Raw genomic sequence first — 17,945 nt, 5'->3', positions numbered from 1 at the left:
GCAAATCTTTATGTCTTTGTTAATTTCTCCAGAATTAATTGCTCCATCTTCTCCATGTTCCCTTAGCACTCTACAGATACCTAAAATTAAAATACTTAACATTTTGTATGATGCAATTCGTTTTTATAGTTGTCTTAGATTTTGAGCTGTTTAAGAGAAGGAATCATATCTTAATCATCTTTATATCTCTAGTACTTAGCACGACATTTACCACATAGAAGATGCCTGAAAACTTGTGATCAAATTAAATTTCCGGAGTAGGAGAAAAGTTTGGAAATGGTCTTTCATCTCTGGAGAATTCCAGCCTGGCATCATAGTCACTTGCTTGACCTGCATAATAGAGCTTCCCAGATGTTGGTGCCTTGGATGGTTTTAAGCCCATTTTTTCTCAGATCTGTTCCCGGACCTTTCCACTGGTCTGCTCTGTATAACAGGAGGATGACCTTTCATGGTTCCATGCTATCTGACTTCTGGGTAGGTTCTACCAGTGAGTATCAGTAGGAGTTTAGAGGATGGAATAAAGGGAGAAGCCACAATATTTCTCCTCCTCTCTCTACTTCAAGCAAGGACTCAGGTAGTGGCTGTGTCTCTCCAAAAAATAACCAGATCCTCCTAGTCAGGACATTAGTTTAAACTTCAGCTTTCAGCTTGATGGCCATGGCTCCTGGGCTCCAGGAACATTTCCTCCTCCTGAGGAAACTGAAAGCTTCCTGCTCTTGCTAATCTCTTGGTTACCTGTCCACTTTGGTTTTTCAACATCTTCCATTACTTGTATAATCAATTCCAAACATTTAATACCCTCTGTTTGAAATACTGGGTGGTTCTGTTTTCCTGATGGAACCTGACTGATACTGTCATGTTTTTTAAATGCCAGCACCACTGAGTTATGTGTTTGTGTATGGGGCCCTCCCACACCCTCCAGTATAAGCCGATAAGAGATCAAGAATTACCTCCATAAGGACAGTTATTCTCAGAAGTCCCTGTTAACATACAAGTCCTTTTTTCTAGGTCATACCTTGCATAAGGAACTTGGGGTTGACTTATGATTCATCTGATCTCATTGAGTCACAAACCCAGAGTTTCTGCAACTCTCACTCCATGAAAACAGCTAAGACAAACTGGCCCTCTCTCCACCCAAAGGCACTTGTAATGAAAACACACTCATTTGAAACAAGAAACTTTAATGTACCCACTTTGTTCCACCGGGTGACCTATGGAGGTGGGAGTGGTTAAGCAAGGACAGGTCAGGCAAGAAGACTCCTCTCAGCCCATGACAGGAGTTGGGGGGAACTCTGCTTGTTATAATTCCTCTCTAGGAAGGTAGAGGTGAGTTCCTAGCCACATCAGAGAAATCTCCAATTACTTCAATAAAGAATGCATTCCATTTACTGACAATGAGTATTCGTTATACATCAATCATGGTGCAAAGTGTAAGGGTGCAGGTAAGAATGAGGCATGTAAGCAAAATTGTGAAGTAGTTCAAGTTCATCTCGGTTATCCAAACACTCAGACCACTGACTCTTTTATATCATGTTGACATTCCGCTGTCAGTCTTTATTCCCACCAAAACCTGTCATGTAAAAATCAGTTATACTAAAGTGTAAAAATTATCCTCTGAGGGGAGTTTACATTTCAGTGGGTATTAAAAACCTCAACATAAGGGATTTAATCTTCTTCAGTAAATCTAAAATAAGAACAACTTGTGATACTTATCCAAGTGCCTGGATGGCTTTCTAGCCTCTGAAATGAGACCACTATTCCTTGGTCCACATTTTCTGCAGCTCCACTCAGAGGTATTAAAAACCTTTTACAAAATATTGCATTTCACTGCCACCTATGATAAAATGTGTATAGGCAAAGCCACATTTTCAATAACCTTGTGTTAGAAATAAGGAACCTCCCTGTGAACAGTCCAGTGAGTATTTCAAAATGTAACCTTGCTTTTCGTTTTCCCCTCCTTGCCCTACCTCCTCTCAGGGGACAAGGCAGCCCAGTGCAGGACATCACAATCCAAGCTGAGAGAAAAGGGCATCCATGCCTGTGGGGGTGAGAGGTCGGAAGTGGTGATGGGATACCGGTTACACACAGAGGAAGTGGCCAAAGAAGGAAATGTATTGAGGATAATGAGAGCCAGGTTTCTCACTGTTGGAGAAGGGGATTAGAAATATGGAAATGGAGAACTAGAATGAACCCTGTAGTATTGGATTGAAATTAGAGATATGTGACAGGGCGAGAGGGAGTCATGGACATATACACACTAACAAACGTAGTAAGGTAGATAGCTAGTGGGAAGCAGCCGCATGGCACAGGAATATTGGCTCGGTGCTTTGTGACGGCCTGGAGGGGTGGGATAGGGAGGGTGGGAGGGAGGGAGACGCAAGAGGGAGGACATATGGGAACGTGTGTATATGTATAACTGATTCACTTTGTTGTAGAGCAGAAACTAACACACCATTGTAAAGCAATTATACCCCAATAAAGATGTTAAAAAAAAGAAAAAAGAAATTAGAGATATGAGTGTGAAATTGTGATTTTTAAAAATATAGATGCAGAAATATAGATGTTGTACATGTGAGTACACATTGTGCGTGTGTGTTTGTGTGTGCATTCCTGACCTCTGTTCACTGAGAGGATCTAGGAGTAGCAGTGCTCCAATAGCCATGCACCCATCTAGCACACAGATGTTAGTTTTTTCAATACTATTTTCCACTAAAAGAAACCAGGGCTCCTTGGAGAAATGTTAGATTCCAGGGCAGGGGAAGGTGCAGAATGAGCTGAGCCAGGAACATCACACTGCTGTCAGAAAGTAAGAACATGGGGACGAAGTGTCAAAAGGGCACAGAAGCCAGCTTGGAGATGCTCCTCCTGGCCAATTAAGAAAAATATGCATGTGAGAATAGATGGTAATAGTGATAACAGTCTTACAGCCCACTGAATAAAACAGGGATCCCTTAAATCCATAGTGGAAACATGAATAAATTGGAGGTTTAATCAGAAACAGGATATTTACATAGTCTCAAAGCACATCCCCTCACAAATATTTGTTAATTACAAAGGAAAAAAAGAGTAACTTTGCAGTGGAAAAGCCTAGCAGACACCATCTTAATCAAGTGCTGAAGTGAATATACTCCATTAGAGGACAAATCAATTTGCCTGATAGGACCCAGCATTGCTTTTGTGATCTTCCTGACAACAATGCAAAATCTGGATCTAATCACAAGGAAATCTCGAACAAACCCAAATTGAGGGGCATTCTGTAAAATAACTAGCCTATCATCTTCAAAAGTGTCAAAATCATAAACAGCAAAGAAAGACTGAGGACCAGTGCCCGACCAAAGGAAACACAGCTAAGTGAACGAGTTACCCTCGAATGGCATAGTCAGTGATAATAAAGCAAGGTTAACCTCATGGTTGTTTTAGCTGTACTATGGCTCTGTAGGATAATGTCCTAACTTGTGAAAATATACACTGAAGTTTGTGGGATGATGCATTAACAGGTTGGCAACTTACTCTCAAATAATTCAGCGGAAAAAATTGTGTTTGCAATTTCTCTGTGAGTTTGAAATTGTTTTCTAAATAAAAAGTGTAAAAATGTAATCTCATTCTTTATCTTGCATATACAAGTTCAGTTTGTCTTGTAATATTTATTGTGGTTGAATCCAATTTAAGTTAAAATACAAAATGCTTAACAAATATAAATCCAATACAGGTGGGAAACAAGATTATCCATGCTAGTATTTACAACTCTTTAATCTTTTCAAAAGATAACAACTTAGACTTTAGATAACACTTAGAACTTTTTGCCTCTAAGAGATAAATTATCAGACAATCTTCAAGGAAATCAGTGCTGTGTAGATGTTTTTAGTCTACTAAAGTCCAATTTGTAGCATAGAACTGATGGAATACTGTAGCAGAAAGCTTAAATTATGAAGTGGTAATGCTCATGCACAGTAATTAGAATCCCCATCCTACATGCTATTTACTTTCTCTGAGAAAACAGACTTCTTTCTCTGACTAGGATACTTCACAACATGTCTTTCCAAACTAAAGAAATTCATTCAACACTGGTATTTTTAAAACCAGTGAGAACTTCTGGTTACACAGGTAGATTTAACAAGTATTCCTTTAAGAAAAAACAATTTTCAAGGGATAACTTGCACTTTACTTGTTACATGAACTTATAGTGCATTTGATTGCAAGCAGCAAGATAATTACCAAAGATACAAAATAAAGTTTTTTAAATATTCAATTAATTAAATATTTGCTACTTGTCAATCTCCTGCAAGGCCTCAAGCTAGATACTGTGAAGGGGAAACAAAAAACAAAGGAGCTTTCATCTTCAGGAACTCATCTTAATGCAATCATATCTATCATTATTACACAATTTACTGATAATCGGTGATCCTATCAAGAACTATCACAGGGAATTCCATGGTGGTCCAGTGGTTCACACTCGGTGCTTTCACTGCTATGGGCTGGGTTTGATCCCTGGTCGGGGAACTAAGATTGCACAAGCCATGTGGTGCAGTCCAAAAAAAAAAAAAAAAAGAAGAAGACTATCACAGAATACTTCCAATTATTAAAATCTACATTCAGGGGAAGAGAGGTGTCTTAACAAATCATCAAAATTAAGGAAACTCAGTTAAACTTTTCCCAGAAGATGACAGAAGTGTAGCACGTGTTCAAGTCTTAAACGTGATTATTAAGTTAATGCTTAGTGTCACTGTATTTGTACCAGAAAGAGCAGAAGGACCTCCCCCATCCTCCTTCACCAAAATCAAACAAAAATATACAAGAGATAATAGGTTAAAGTGAATATCAAGAGCCAACTTACAAAATTAAGAGATGGAGGGACATGTGTGTAAGGGGAGAGGGGTGTTGCCATGGAAATGGGTTGAAGGGTTTATGACTGATTATATCTATGAAACCCAAGTAATGTTTCCCCATCAATTGACAAAACAATGACCTTCACAGGACTGCTCCCTGCTCTGTTCCCAAAACACAGGACAAAATTAGCCAACCTGTGCCTCATGCCCATGGGCAGCTCTGCCTGCCCTGGTACCTTGTAATCTGTTTCAAACAATGCTAATGCTATAAATTGACAACCACTTTGTCTGATCAATTATTAGCCAGTTTATCATTAACATCACCAAGTGAATGAGATGTATGGCATAAGTCATTAAAGTTTAAAAAGCCATTTATATCCTGGGGAATTCCTCACCAAAATTGTATTGACTCTTTTTGAGCTGTGGAATAGATGCTTTAATTCGCTATATCCCACCCCCACCCTGATAACTCTCCTCTTGTTCATTTTATTAGAGGTATCCTGCAGTGAGAATCAGCAACACGATCCAAATGAAAATTCACTTTAAAAGGAAATAGTATCTACTTTTATGAATTGGAATGATAACAAGATATTAAGCGGAATCCCTTGTTTAGGAAAAGGTACCACAATCCTATCATTCTGGGAATGCATTTAAGTTTTTCACCAAACATCACTGAGAGATGTGACTGATCAGTCTTTATGGCAAGGGAAGATTTTTAATACATTCTGAGGTTTGCAACGCCTGCCACGTTGTCACGCAGGTTGAAGTAGATGTATTCCGTGTGTTTTAAAACACACCAGTGTTTATTGCTTATATACCCAAGTATATACTGCTTATAAACTGCAAATCTGAGACAGATGACTTAAGTTAGTTTGATTAAAAAGATCTGATTTTCTTTGTGCTGAAACTGACAGCAAAATGGCACCCCATAAATTAGAATTCTAGGAAAGAACTGTTAGTAAGGGTTTTTGTGTTTGTTTTGTTTTGTTTTGTTTTCTCTCCACAGACACGTTTGGGGTGGTCTGTTGGTGACAACTTTTAATGGAAAGAGGATCTCACTTTTCGGCCCTTCAGAGGCTGTGGTGGACGGTGATTACTCAACAAAAAAGCCGCTGCTTTGCCCTCCCCTGTACACAAGAGGGTGCGGAATGTGGCCAGCTGTTGAAAAAAAGAGAAGAGTTAGTTTTAGCATAGAAAGTCATGCCAATGTTAACGAATTGCCCTGCACAGAAAGTTAAGAAACTTATAAGCTTTCTTCTACTGGGAACTAAATGTACTTCAATGAAAATTTTCTAAGTTATGGGTCATACATCATAAAGCAACCCTTCTGCTAGATTCTTATCACAATACAAATACCTATGGGTTCAAAAATTAAGTGTATAAGCTTTCTTCATTTGAAGATCAAAGTAATAAGAGGAAACAACATTTAGAATGTGGTTTAAAGAGTACATATCTAGAAATCAGAGAATGTCACCTGCAAAGGCATAATGGGACAGTGGAAAGGGTTTTCCAAGCTGCGTCCCAGTCCTGGTTCTGCCACTAGTGAGCTGTGTGACCTTGGGAAAATCATTTATTGTCTCTAGTTTCCTCATCTATAAAGTGAAGCATTGGATTAGATTACCTCAATAGGTGTCATCCAGCTCTTGGAATTACACTGAATACTCACGAGCACTCCAATATAACATGGCCCAAATTGTCAAGGGAACCATGTGGTGGTACTCATCCTACAGAATTTTCATCTTTTATGTACTGTTTTCCTTAAACAGTGATTTTTCTCTCACCATATGTGTGCCTTGTCAGCAACTAACTCTGGGAAAAGACTAGGAGTCTTCAACCACTTATAATATTTCAATACAATTTAAGCGATATAGGCATATTTCTCAACACAAGGGCTTACTTTTTCTTATCTCACACACACACACACACACAATGCTTAATTATCTTACAAACTTCATATAGTACACAAAGTGTCAAGAAGAAAACAGAAATTACGAGAAATCACATCACAAAATATAACCATTGTTAACATTATGGAGTATATCCTTCTAGATGTTTCCTTATGTACAAGCACTATATGCACATGCACCAGTACACACGCTTGACACGTTTTATTGCAAAATAAGCTCAACTATACTTACTCTTTTGAAACCTTATTTTATCACTTAATATATATCCTTCACACGTCAATAGATATATCTATGTCACTATTTTTAATTGCTGAAAAGTTTTCTATTATAAGCTTGTTTTATAAATTATTTAGCAATTCCTTTGTGATTTAATATTACGTTTTAAGACTAAGCACAGGTCTATAGTAGTAAAATGAAGACTGGGTAAATTACCTGAATAATTTTACTGTCTCAAAAACGTTCACTAAAAACATATTGCCACACAAGTAAGTTTTTGGTGTCTGTTTTGCTGTTTTGAGTGAGTACAAAGTATTAAATTGTTGAGAATGAGAGCCTGCATTCTCTAAGTTTCGTTAGTCACCTAATCAAAGAGTCAAGGAAATTCAGACTAGGACACATATATTAGGTTTCCATCATCACCATTTACCTGAAGCCTAAAATATTTCTCTTAACAGTACTAGCCAGGATGGGAGACAGAGGTGATGCAGGTCCTTCATAATAAATAGGCAATAGTTTATAACCGCACTCTATGGAGATATGTTCAGGTATCATATACAAGCAGCTGTGTATTTCCACAAGTCATATTTTGAGGTGTCTTTTCAAAGAGTATAGATATGAGAAGAATAGGACAAATATTTACAACTTGCTATTACTCATGTTTCATTATACCAGATCATTATGGCTAAAACCAGATGGGACATATATAATTCTCTGGTAAAGTCAAGTAGCAGAGGCTAATGAAATCTAACCTCCACAGCCACAGAGAAGATGTCCAGCCTTCTGCAGATCATGATGATCCAGGTCTATCTGGAGTGGCCACTCCAGGTGACTGTGCTGGAATCCCAAGTCCTGAATCAGTGCACTGATTTGCCAGCCTCACTGAACACAACTAGCCTCCCAGGGAAACTGCCTATTCCTCTGAAGATCTTGGCTTTATTTATCCCCCTATCCCCCTTTGACTCCTCTGCAAATTGATCATGGCTCCCTACCTCACCTTAGCCTCATCCATCTAGAACTAGAACTTACTCTAGATCTTTCTCTGACCAGCCTGCTCATTTTGGTAAGAGTCTCTGAACCTGTCCTGATGTCTCATCAAACCCCTTCCCTTTCTGGTGCTGGATCGTCCTCCTGGTCCCTTAGCCCAGCTAGATAGACCCTGATCTGCTAGGCTCTGCTTAGATTGGCTCCTATCAGTGTCATACCCTCACCAGGCCTCTGGCTTCCTTTAGGCAGAAAATCTGTCCCTCTGTCACTAAGGCTGACTCAGTATCTAAACAGCTCCTGGCAAGAATCTCCCCAGCTCAGGGTGAAGGCTGTTTTGCTGTTTTCTTTGGCTCTACTACTGAAAGTTTAAATTTCTTCTGTAGTGACCCCAGTAGGCAGAAATACCCTTTTCTAATGTTTTGTAAACAGCTTTGATTAGTCACTCTAGTGCTCAAATGTCTTTACTAGCTCTCCACTGCCTGCCGAAGTTGACTAACAATAAAAATAAGCTCTCTCTTATAGAACATGGTGGGCCACGTACTATGCTAAGTGTTTTACAGTACATACCACATTTAATCCTCCAAACAAACCTATCTATAATATACCATTATACCCATTTTAAACATGAGGAACTCGAGGGAGAGTTAGGAAATTTCAATAAATAAGTCATCTGGCAAATAAGCCATGCACTAACCACAGCACTACACTGTATCTGTAAGTGTTTTTCTTTTTTTTTCTTTTCTTTTTTTTTCCATTTTCCCCTAATCTCTTCTTATTTGTTTCTTATTATGGAAACTGGCAGATATACAGAAGGGTAGATAGAGTAACATAATAAACCATCACCCAGCTTCAACAGTCATCAACACGTGGCCAATTCTGTTTCATCCACACTCTCACCCATTCTCTCTCTCCATCTGCGAATCCTGCCCAAACTGTATTATTTTGAAGCACATTCCCAATATCATATCATTTCAGGTGTAAACATTTCAAAATATATCTCTAAAATATATAACATTTCAAACCCTATTAAGGCTCCAAAACAAAATTGTTAGCATGGCTTCCAAGCCTCTTGACCACCCAATTCCAACTAATCCTTCTAGATTATTTCCTATTATTCCACACACAAGTCCCACTCTAGGTCAGTTTTGTGAAGGGGTGTCCAAGAGCATCTGAATGAAAAGATTTTGAGGTGATTCTTAAAACTTGAGATTCCTGGACACCCCCCCCCCCACCTCAGACTTCTGAATCAGAGTTTCTAACAAGGCCCAAGGATCCACATTTTGGTAAACTTCATCAGGTGATTCTTGCATACTCTCAATTTTGACAACCACAGGTACAAAGTTGCCCACATATTTTTTGCACTTCTCCTTTTTGCCTTTATTTATGCTATTCTTTCTTGAAATACCCCTTTCCTTTATACTCCCAACCTGTCCCCACTTTTTGAAGCAACCCAAATGTAAGCTCTTTCATGAAGTCTCTTCCTGATTTCTCCACTGAAAACTAGTCTCTCCCCTTCTGAAATTGCCTTACACCTTATATTCTCTTACAGTACCAAGCAAAGCCACTGTGTTACAGTTTTTTATGCATTTATTTTATCCCCTCTGTTAGATTATAAACTATGGGAGGACAAGGGCCTTTTTAACACTTGTTTATACCTCTTGCATCATGCCTTGCAAAAATTGGCAATTATTAAACAATTCTAGAATTGACTTATACTGTCTTCTAAAATTTAAAACTTTAATTTCAAAGATAATTAGATAGTTTTATATAGTAAGTCAAAATTAATATTCAAGTGAATGAATTCTTTCCTCAATTCACACATAGTCTGAAGATGCAGAAGTTAGGGAAATTTTCCTAGATTGTTAATTATCATTAATTACAAAATAAAAAATTTTACTATTAAAAAAGGACATTAGAGTTTTGATTCCAGATCTACTGGACTAAGACTCTGCAGACAACCTTCCTGTAGAAAAAGACAACTGTGAAACCCAGACACAATACAAAAAAACAACTAGCTGCAGGTACTAAAGAGTGAACAGAAGTAGAGGGATATAGATGGGGAGTTCATGCTCATTTGGAGATATGGGAGCCCTCAAGTGAGTTCCTGTCTCTCCAGTTTTTCACTTGGACAGGGTGGAGTCTGCAAGGTGCATAGAGCTGCTATGGGGCATACCTGCCTTGCAAGGAAAGAGCAACAGAGAGGATCCCCAAACTCATACCCAAGAACTACACATGTACTGAGACTGAAGCTACTGCACAAGAAGGAAAATCTGCAACTCAAGCCCAGCCAAGAAAATTACCTGCCAACACAAAGGAAACAGTACTCATCAGAGAAAAATAACAGATCCAGAATCTCCACAATTTAATGTTCGTAACATCTAGAATGCAATAGAAAATTACTCAATATACAAAGACTCAAGAAAATGGAATACATTCTTAAATAAAGAAAAATCAACAAAGTGAGACTCAAGATTACCCAAATTTGGAAATTACAAGGATTCTAAAGTGGCTACTTCAACTACCTGTGGGTTATATGAAGTTAAACAGCATACTTTTTAGTGCGTGAGAAATTTCAACAGAGTAATGGGAAGTCTCAGCAGAGAAATAGAAATAATAAAAAAGAATCAAGTATAAATTTTAGATCTAAAAAATATAATTTCTAAAACAAAAATTCACTGGATAAAATTAACAAACTGACATGACAGAGAAAGAGCAAATGAACTTGAATATAGATCAATAGAAATTATCCACAGTGAAGAACAGAGATTTTTTAAAAGATTTCAAACTAATAGAACCTTGGAAGGAACCTGTTAGATGTTATTAAAAGGTCAAATGTTTGCATAATTAGAATATCATATATGAAAGCAACCTAAGTGTCATCAACAGATGAATGGATAAAAAAGATGTGGGGTGGTGTGTGTGTGTGTGTGTGTGTGTGTGTGTGTGTGTGTGTGTGTGTGTGTGTGTGTGTGTGTGTGTGTGTGTGTGTGTGTGTGTGTGTGTGTGATGGAATATTACTTGGCCAGAAAAAAAGAATGAAATTTTGCCATTTGCAACAACATGAATAGACCTGGAGGGTATTAGCTTAGTAAAATAAGTCAGAGAAAGACAAATACCATATGTTTTCACTTATGTGTGTAATCTACAAAATAAAACAAATGAACAAATATAACAAAACAGAAACAGACTCAAGATAAGAGAACAAAATAGTGGTTACCGGAAGGGAGACGGCTTGGGGAAGGGCAATATAGGGGAAGGGTATTAGAGGTACAGACTACCAGGTATAAAATAAAGAAGTTATAAGGATGTAATGTACAGCACAGAGGAATATAGCCAATATTCTGTGATAACTTTATGTAGAGTATAATCAATAAAAATAATAAATCACTATGTTGTATACCTGAAACTGATATAATATTGTAGGTCAACTGTACTTCAAGTAAAAAAAAAGAATATCGGAAGGAAAGAAAATGGGACACAACACACATAAAAATTAACTCATAAATAATAGAACACTTAAATGTAAAAGCTAAAACTATTACTTAAAGTAGGAAAAAGTATTTTGTGGTATACAGTTAGGCAAAGATTTCTTATCAGGAAACCAAAAGCACAAACGATAAAAGATAAATTGATAAAATGACCTTCATCTAGATTAAGAACTTTTTAACTTTTGCTCTTCAAAAGATATAGTGAAGGGCTTCCCTGGTGGCACAGTGGTTGAGAGTCTGCCTGCCAATGCGGGGGACACGGCTTCGTCCCCCCGTCCGGGAAGACCCCACATGCCACGGAGCGGCTGGGCCCGTGAGCCATGGCTGCTGAGCCTGCGCGTCCGGAGCCTGTGCTCCGCAACAGGAGAGGCCACAACAGTGAGAGGCCCGCGTACCGCGAAAAAAAAAGAAAAAAAAAAAAGATATAGTGAAAAAAAAATGAGAGGCAAACCACAGACTGAGAGAAAATACTCTGTCAGATTGTTTTGAATGCTCCCTCTTGGAAAAGGCCTTTAACTCCAAACCTGAAGGAGGAGCAGGAGTGTTTATGTACTATATGATTCCATTTAAATAAAATTTTAAAATAACATTCTAGTGACAACATCTCAGTGGTTGCCTGGGGCCATGGACAAGGAAGAAGATGGAGTACAGAGGGGCACAAGGAAACTTTTTCAGCCAAGGGATCCACTCTATGTCTTGATTGTAGTGGTTGTTACAATAACCAAAATCATCAGCTGCACACTAAAATTCATGAATTTTATTGTATGCAAATATCATAATAAACAAAAAAAGAAAAAAAATTTCTTTAAAAAGGAGTACAGAATTAAAGCCAAGTATTCTGCACATCAAATTTCAGCAGGTCAGTAAGCCACTATAGATAATCTGGCATAAACCAAAGAGACTTGGCAAGAGAAGTCAGCCTTCCAAAGAATGACAGATCTGTTATCAGAAGTAGCAAAAAACAGTGTATCTGTTTACTGGCCTGGCAGTTAAATCAAGCATTCCCGTAAATGACTCTTTTTCTTTGGGGAGAAAAATGGACTTGGATCAAGAAAAAGAAAACGAAAACCATCTGATTTGCCCTTTAGGTCAAACAATGACTTGGCAAGAAATAGCAGCAGGAAAAAAACCTAGAAAAAAATTGGCACCAACTTATTAAAAAGAGGATTTAATCTTCACAGATAATGACATTATACGGTGGAATTGAAAAATAAATAAAAAATACTATTTTCCAGTGGTTTCTAAAATAAAGAGCTGCTAAAATTGAGATTAAAAATTATCTTTTGAAAAGTAATCCTTAAATCAATGGTATACACAAAAGACATTTTCATTTTACTTTATATAAAAGAGTTAAGCAACTAAATAATCTTATCAACCCTTTCATGCTTTGGATTTTTAAAATATGCTTTCTATTTTAGAACAGTTTTGAATTTACAGAATTCTTGCAAAAATAGAATAATTAGTTCTCGGATACCCCACACTCAGTTTCCCCTTTTATTTTTTTTCATTCACTTTTAAGGACGCACACAAAAGTTTCCCATTATTAACATCTTGCATTAGTATGGTACATTTTTCACAAGTCGTGAACCAATATTAATATGTTATCATTAACTGAAGTCCATCTTTTATTCAGATTTCCTTTGTTTTTACCTAACATCTTTTTCTGTTCCAGGATCCTATCAGGAAATGGCATCATATTTAGTTGTCTTGTCTCCTTGAGCATTTCGTGATTATGACAATTTCTCAGACTTACCTTGTTTTTGATGACCTTGACAGTTTTGAGGACTACTGATCAGGTATATTGAGAATGTCTCTCAACTGGGCATTTTCTGATGTTCTTCTCATGGTTCAAATGGGATTTGACTCTTAAAATATCTTTTGCTTCATTCTTTAAATCTTAAAATCACCATAATAATTTGGATTATTACGATATTATAATCATCATGATAATTTGGATTATTAAGATATTATAATCATCATAATAATTGGGATTATTACTCAGATAATCATTTCAATCTGGTTAAAAATAAAATGTCTGAAAGTGTTCCTGCTACAGTAGATTTAAGTGAATGCCTCAAAGTGAATTACCACTCACACTAAAGCTCTAAAATACAGCTATTATTTTATAAACTCTAACTGCATAAAAACCACATTAATAATTAACATTAATGAATTGAGCTTCAAATAAGATACAGTAGTGAATTCACAGCTAGGCAGTCAGTCATTCCTAAACTTGCAGGGGGTTATTTTTGATTCGGTTAACTTTATGTATTTTAAGTAACTAAATATATATTTTGATATATATTGTTTTCCAAATCACAGGTGGATTGAAAAAACTTATTTTCCAACCAGCTTTAAGGAATAAAGAAATTCTTGAAATATAAGGGAAAACATGATTCCCTTAATATTACTAACTTGATGTTATAATGTATTAACTCTCACTATTAACCTATTCAAATTTAATAAAAGAATGTAAAAGTAAACAGTTTAGCACGTGAAGGGGAGGAAAATGAACCCCATTAATAAAGCCACTGAATCTGTGACAGGTCATTTTTCTCATGATGCAACTCACCTTATTTATGATGGAAAAAATTCACAGGAATTTCCGTGTCAGTCAAGCTCTGGATTTCTACCCAGACTTTTATAAAGTGTTTTAATACGTATGCCCCAGATTATTATTTGGCTTTCATTCTAAAGACAAGGTCGACAGAAGTTGGATGTGTTCAACACCCCAAGGGGAAAAGTTACCTGATATGACCTTCGTAAAGGTGAAACAGCTCTAGTCTTTGATTGGACGAAAGATATAAACCACTAGGCAGGCGGGCCAGCCCAGGACAGGAGTACTTTATTAGATGCAAAAATTACTAGGTTGTGTTCTTACTAAGATTTCGCAGCATATAATTTGAAACAGAAAACAAAACAAAACCCGTTAGGTACAGCATCCCAGAGCACAGAGCATCCACCTGGCAGATTCGTCAGTCACAGGGTGGGTTCACAGCTCTGGCCAGAGTCATCAAAGACATTCCAAGACTGACTGACCGACTGACTATGGGGGCTCTATAAGCATTTATCAGAAGAACCAGTGAGGAAATGTCCTCACAAGAAGAGTACAGGCAGCCACCCACAGCCTCTTAGCAAATGCTTAAAGCCCCTCAGGCAGCTTCACAACAGTTTTGTCAGATAAAAGCCAAAAGATCAGATGGACTTCTTAAATTTAACAAGTACACACATTTCTTAGGGTGCTATGCCCAAGGCTGTTCTCACCGTTCCCTTTCTAAATGTGAGATCTGTAGGGGAGGCAGGTCCAGGGACTGAGGTCAAAAAGGAGACTATCACCTTTTGAGATAAGCTTCTCTCCTGATTTTCCCATTTGTATCCCAGACTGTTGATATCTCAGACCACACAAAAGAAAATAAAAACAAACAAGTATAGCCCTTAAAGTGGCACTTCACTTCCACCCGTGCCTGTTTGCACATTGCATTTCTAGGAAATGGGAAAGAAATCATCTAATCATAGAAGGTCAAATAAGAAAGGGACATAAATCTCATCTGGTCCAACCACCCATCTGACTAATGAAGAGAAAGGTAAAGCCTTAATTTCAGGCTTCACAACAGCAGAAATGAGGGCAGGGTTTGAAAACACACACACACACACACACACACAAGATTAAGCCCAGTTTCCTCTAGTGAATCAGGATCAATGTGGAAAAAGCGATATACCTGTTGAGAGCTGATGTTTATAGGTTGTTTTAAAACGATCCATGTGACGCTCTCTAGAAGAGGTGGGACTGTAAGGGAACCAGGATATGTCCAATAATCCCAGCGTGGAGGAAGCAGAGATAATGGGTCAAAGTTTGTGAATCGAGTTTGTTTACCCTGAGGAAGAAAAGAGAATTCCCACAAATTACAATGGGAAAGCTTTACACAGACCTCAAAAAAACATACATCCATTGAAATATTATTTCACTGGAATTCTGTAATTCATGGAATTATTTAGTATCTGCTTTTCATATCTTAAAAAAAAAGAATCTGCCTTAATCTAAAAATTTAAGATGAAGTAGCGCATCACCTAGATTTATTTAAGAAGCTCAAGATTTACTTTTTAATGTAAGTGGTCTTTAAAATGTGTTGCCACTAAAGGCTTATGCTGCAAAACTCCAACAAAAGAAACTAATTATGCAAAAATAGATGCATTAGTGATTGTTTTAGATAACTTAAGACCCCTTCATAATTTTCAAGAGATAAGTGGTAATAAACTACTTCTGTTCTATTGGTCAAGTATGTTCCAAACCTGCTTCCAAGCCAGCAGCATATGCTATGTCAAAGTCTAAATTTTTAAAAGAAGATAAGAGAATTCAGGAGAAACCAAGGAATATATTAGTCACTAGTAAATAGAAATTAATTTTACCTTTTCTTTAATGGAATCCAAAATATCGGTAATCTTTTGAAGTTGGGGATTATGCTCACCAATCTGAAAACACAACATTTCAGAAGAAATGGTTACTGTAGCACATCAGGTCTGCATCACTCCATTTCAGTCACTATTTTTAAATTCTTTTTTTTAAAACAAAAAAAAAAAACCTAAGCCAGCCCAGAACAAACAAACAGTGATTGTTCTATAGTGAGGCTCTCTTTCACCTGCCAGCCTTATCACGCCAGAAAAATTGAAACAACAAGATAATATTACAGGGCTCCTTGGCTGAACTATAACTTCGATTCCATGGTCAGTGTGTTTGGGACAAAATACTATTGTGGTCAAACTAGTGCTTCAAGAATCAGGAACTTGGGCTTCCCTGGTGGTGCAGTGGTTGACAGTCTGCCTGCCGATGCAGGGGACACAGGTTTGTGCCCCAGTCCGGGAAGATCCCACATGCCGCGGAGCGGCTGGGCCTGTGAGCCATGGCCGCTGAGCTTGTGCATCCGGAGCCTGTGCTCCGCAACGGGAGAGGCCACAACAGTGAGAGGCCTTCGTACCGCCAAAAAAAAAAAAAAAGAATCAGGAACTTGAATTTTACCCTATCCTGTATCTCCAAATATTGAGCAGTCAGGAAGAGCCTATTATAAAGATTTTCTTCTCAAGATCTCAGTTGTTACTTCTGCCACTATTGTTGCTGCATCTGCGTTTGCTATTCACAAAAAAATGATCAATGGACAATGAGACGTTTCATAAGACAATGTTCCTAGGGTAGTTCTGGGCCCTTAGATGAACCATAAAATAATATACAAAACTTTAAAATTCACTTCAAAGGGAAAACATTAAACCTAGAACTAGTTTACTATTAAAAAATGGTAGACCGTCTACCCCATGATTGAAACTCTTTATCCAACATGGCTGACTAGTTATTCAAAATGAAATTAGTGATTCTCACCTGTAAAAATACGCCCAAGACAGCTAGTCCATCTGGCTCATGAGCTGCCTCAACAAAGCTGGGGTATTTGTCTGAATTCCAGTGAACAACGTGGAGCTGAAAGGGAGGAACACAACATAATTCAAATGTTTTTTTTTAAACACCCTTAAAAACATAAATACAAATAAAACATTTATATAGATCTTCTGGTGTTGTGCACTTATATGTATAATGTCCAGAATCCTCCTCTTTACTTTTGTCTAAAAACTAAAGTACACAGGTGAAGGACCATGTCACTTTGGTCTGTGGTGTACTGTGCTGAAGTCCACATCACTAGAAGGCTCTGGAGCATCCTGTCAAGCCTCTCTAGCCCTAAAAATCTCCAACCATTGCTCCCAAGTGACTCAGGGCTCCCCCATGTCCACAGATGGGACTGCAACTGTGCAGCCTTCAATTAGACCCCAGCTGGCAGCTGAGTCCAACGCACGAGCGCAGGGTCATAGGCAAGTGGAGAAGTCAACCTCCACACAGTAGGTATTTGGGGACAATCCTGCTGCTGAGAACAGCGCCAGTTGTTCCTGAAACTGCCAGTCAGATGTTCATCACTGCAGTTTAAGACTTTTTATGGCTTGAAAATGCAAATTCTCCTTAGGGGTAATTATTTTTAGCGGTATTTACACATTTTCTAACTTCTAAGAATATGTTCAGATCCTCTGTTGAGAGCAAGTTTTAAGAGGGAAAAAGAGGCTTCAGGGTCTTGTAAACAGAGGCATCTGAGGAAGAAAATGAGAGGCAGCTGGTGCTACTGATGAGGGGGGAAAAAAGAAGGAAGAGACAAGGAGTTGGAGTTGGACAAGGAGTTGGAACTCTAGAAAACAGGCTTCACCCACTTCACAACTTCCAAAGGTGTCCTAAATGTCCTATAATAATAAACAATGCAGTATCCCAGACTCACAAACAAGCGTGAAGGGTTGTAGAATGACAGTAAGGCAGAAGACCACTCTTAGAGGGTCTTCATTCCTGGTTAAGGGAAGGACAAACTGAGATAGAATCCAGAGGGCAATGCAGGCACCCAAATGACTTGGCCAAGATCATGACTCAGCCATGTTGTCCAAGGACCCTCCAGGAAGGATGGACTTCAGATAAGATCTCTTTCAAATGAGTCCTTTTGGCA

General features: G+C 38.0%; 1 protein-coding gene across 3 annotated transcripts in view; it reads right to left on the bottom strand.

Moving 5' to 3' along the window:
- Positions 1-3,627: 3,627 nt before the first annotated feature.
- CA13 (carbonic anhydrase 13) overlaps positions 3,628-17,945 on the bottom strand; it is a 30,673-nt gene continuing 16,355 nt past the window's right edge. The window contains exons 4-8 of one of the 3 annotated variants that reach the window (XM_033439818.2): positions 16,793-16,888; positions 15,832-15,894; positions 15,144-15,299; positions 10,237-10,314; positions 5,862-5,984 (exon numbers count right to left, since the gene is read on the bottom strand). In XM_033439818.2, the coding sequence (XP_033295709.1) occupies positions 10,264-10,314; positions 15,144-15,299; positions 15,832-15,894; positions 16,793-16,888 (366 nt within the window). In that variant the 3' untranslated portion in view covers positions 5,862-5,984; positions 10,237-10,263. Of the gene's footprint in view, positions 5,985-10,236; positions 10,315-15,143; positions 15,300-15,831; positions 15,895-16,792; positions 16,889-17,945 lie in introns of all 3 variants that reach the window. The other 2 variants (XM_004276155.3, XM_033439819.2) reach the window with 2 other exon arrangements.

This window comes from Orcinus orca, chromosome 17 (genome assembly GCF_937001465.1).
Source record: "Orcinus orca chromosome 17, mOrcOrc1.1, whole genome shotgun sequence".
Taxonomy (NCBI): Eukaryota; Metazoa; Chordata; class Mammalia; order Artiodactyla; family Delphinidae; genus Orcinus; species Orcinus orca.
Note: the sequence above shows the minus strand (reverse complement) of the source record. Positions and strands in the feature narration are given on the sequence as shown.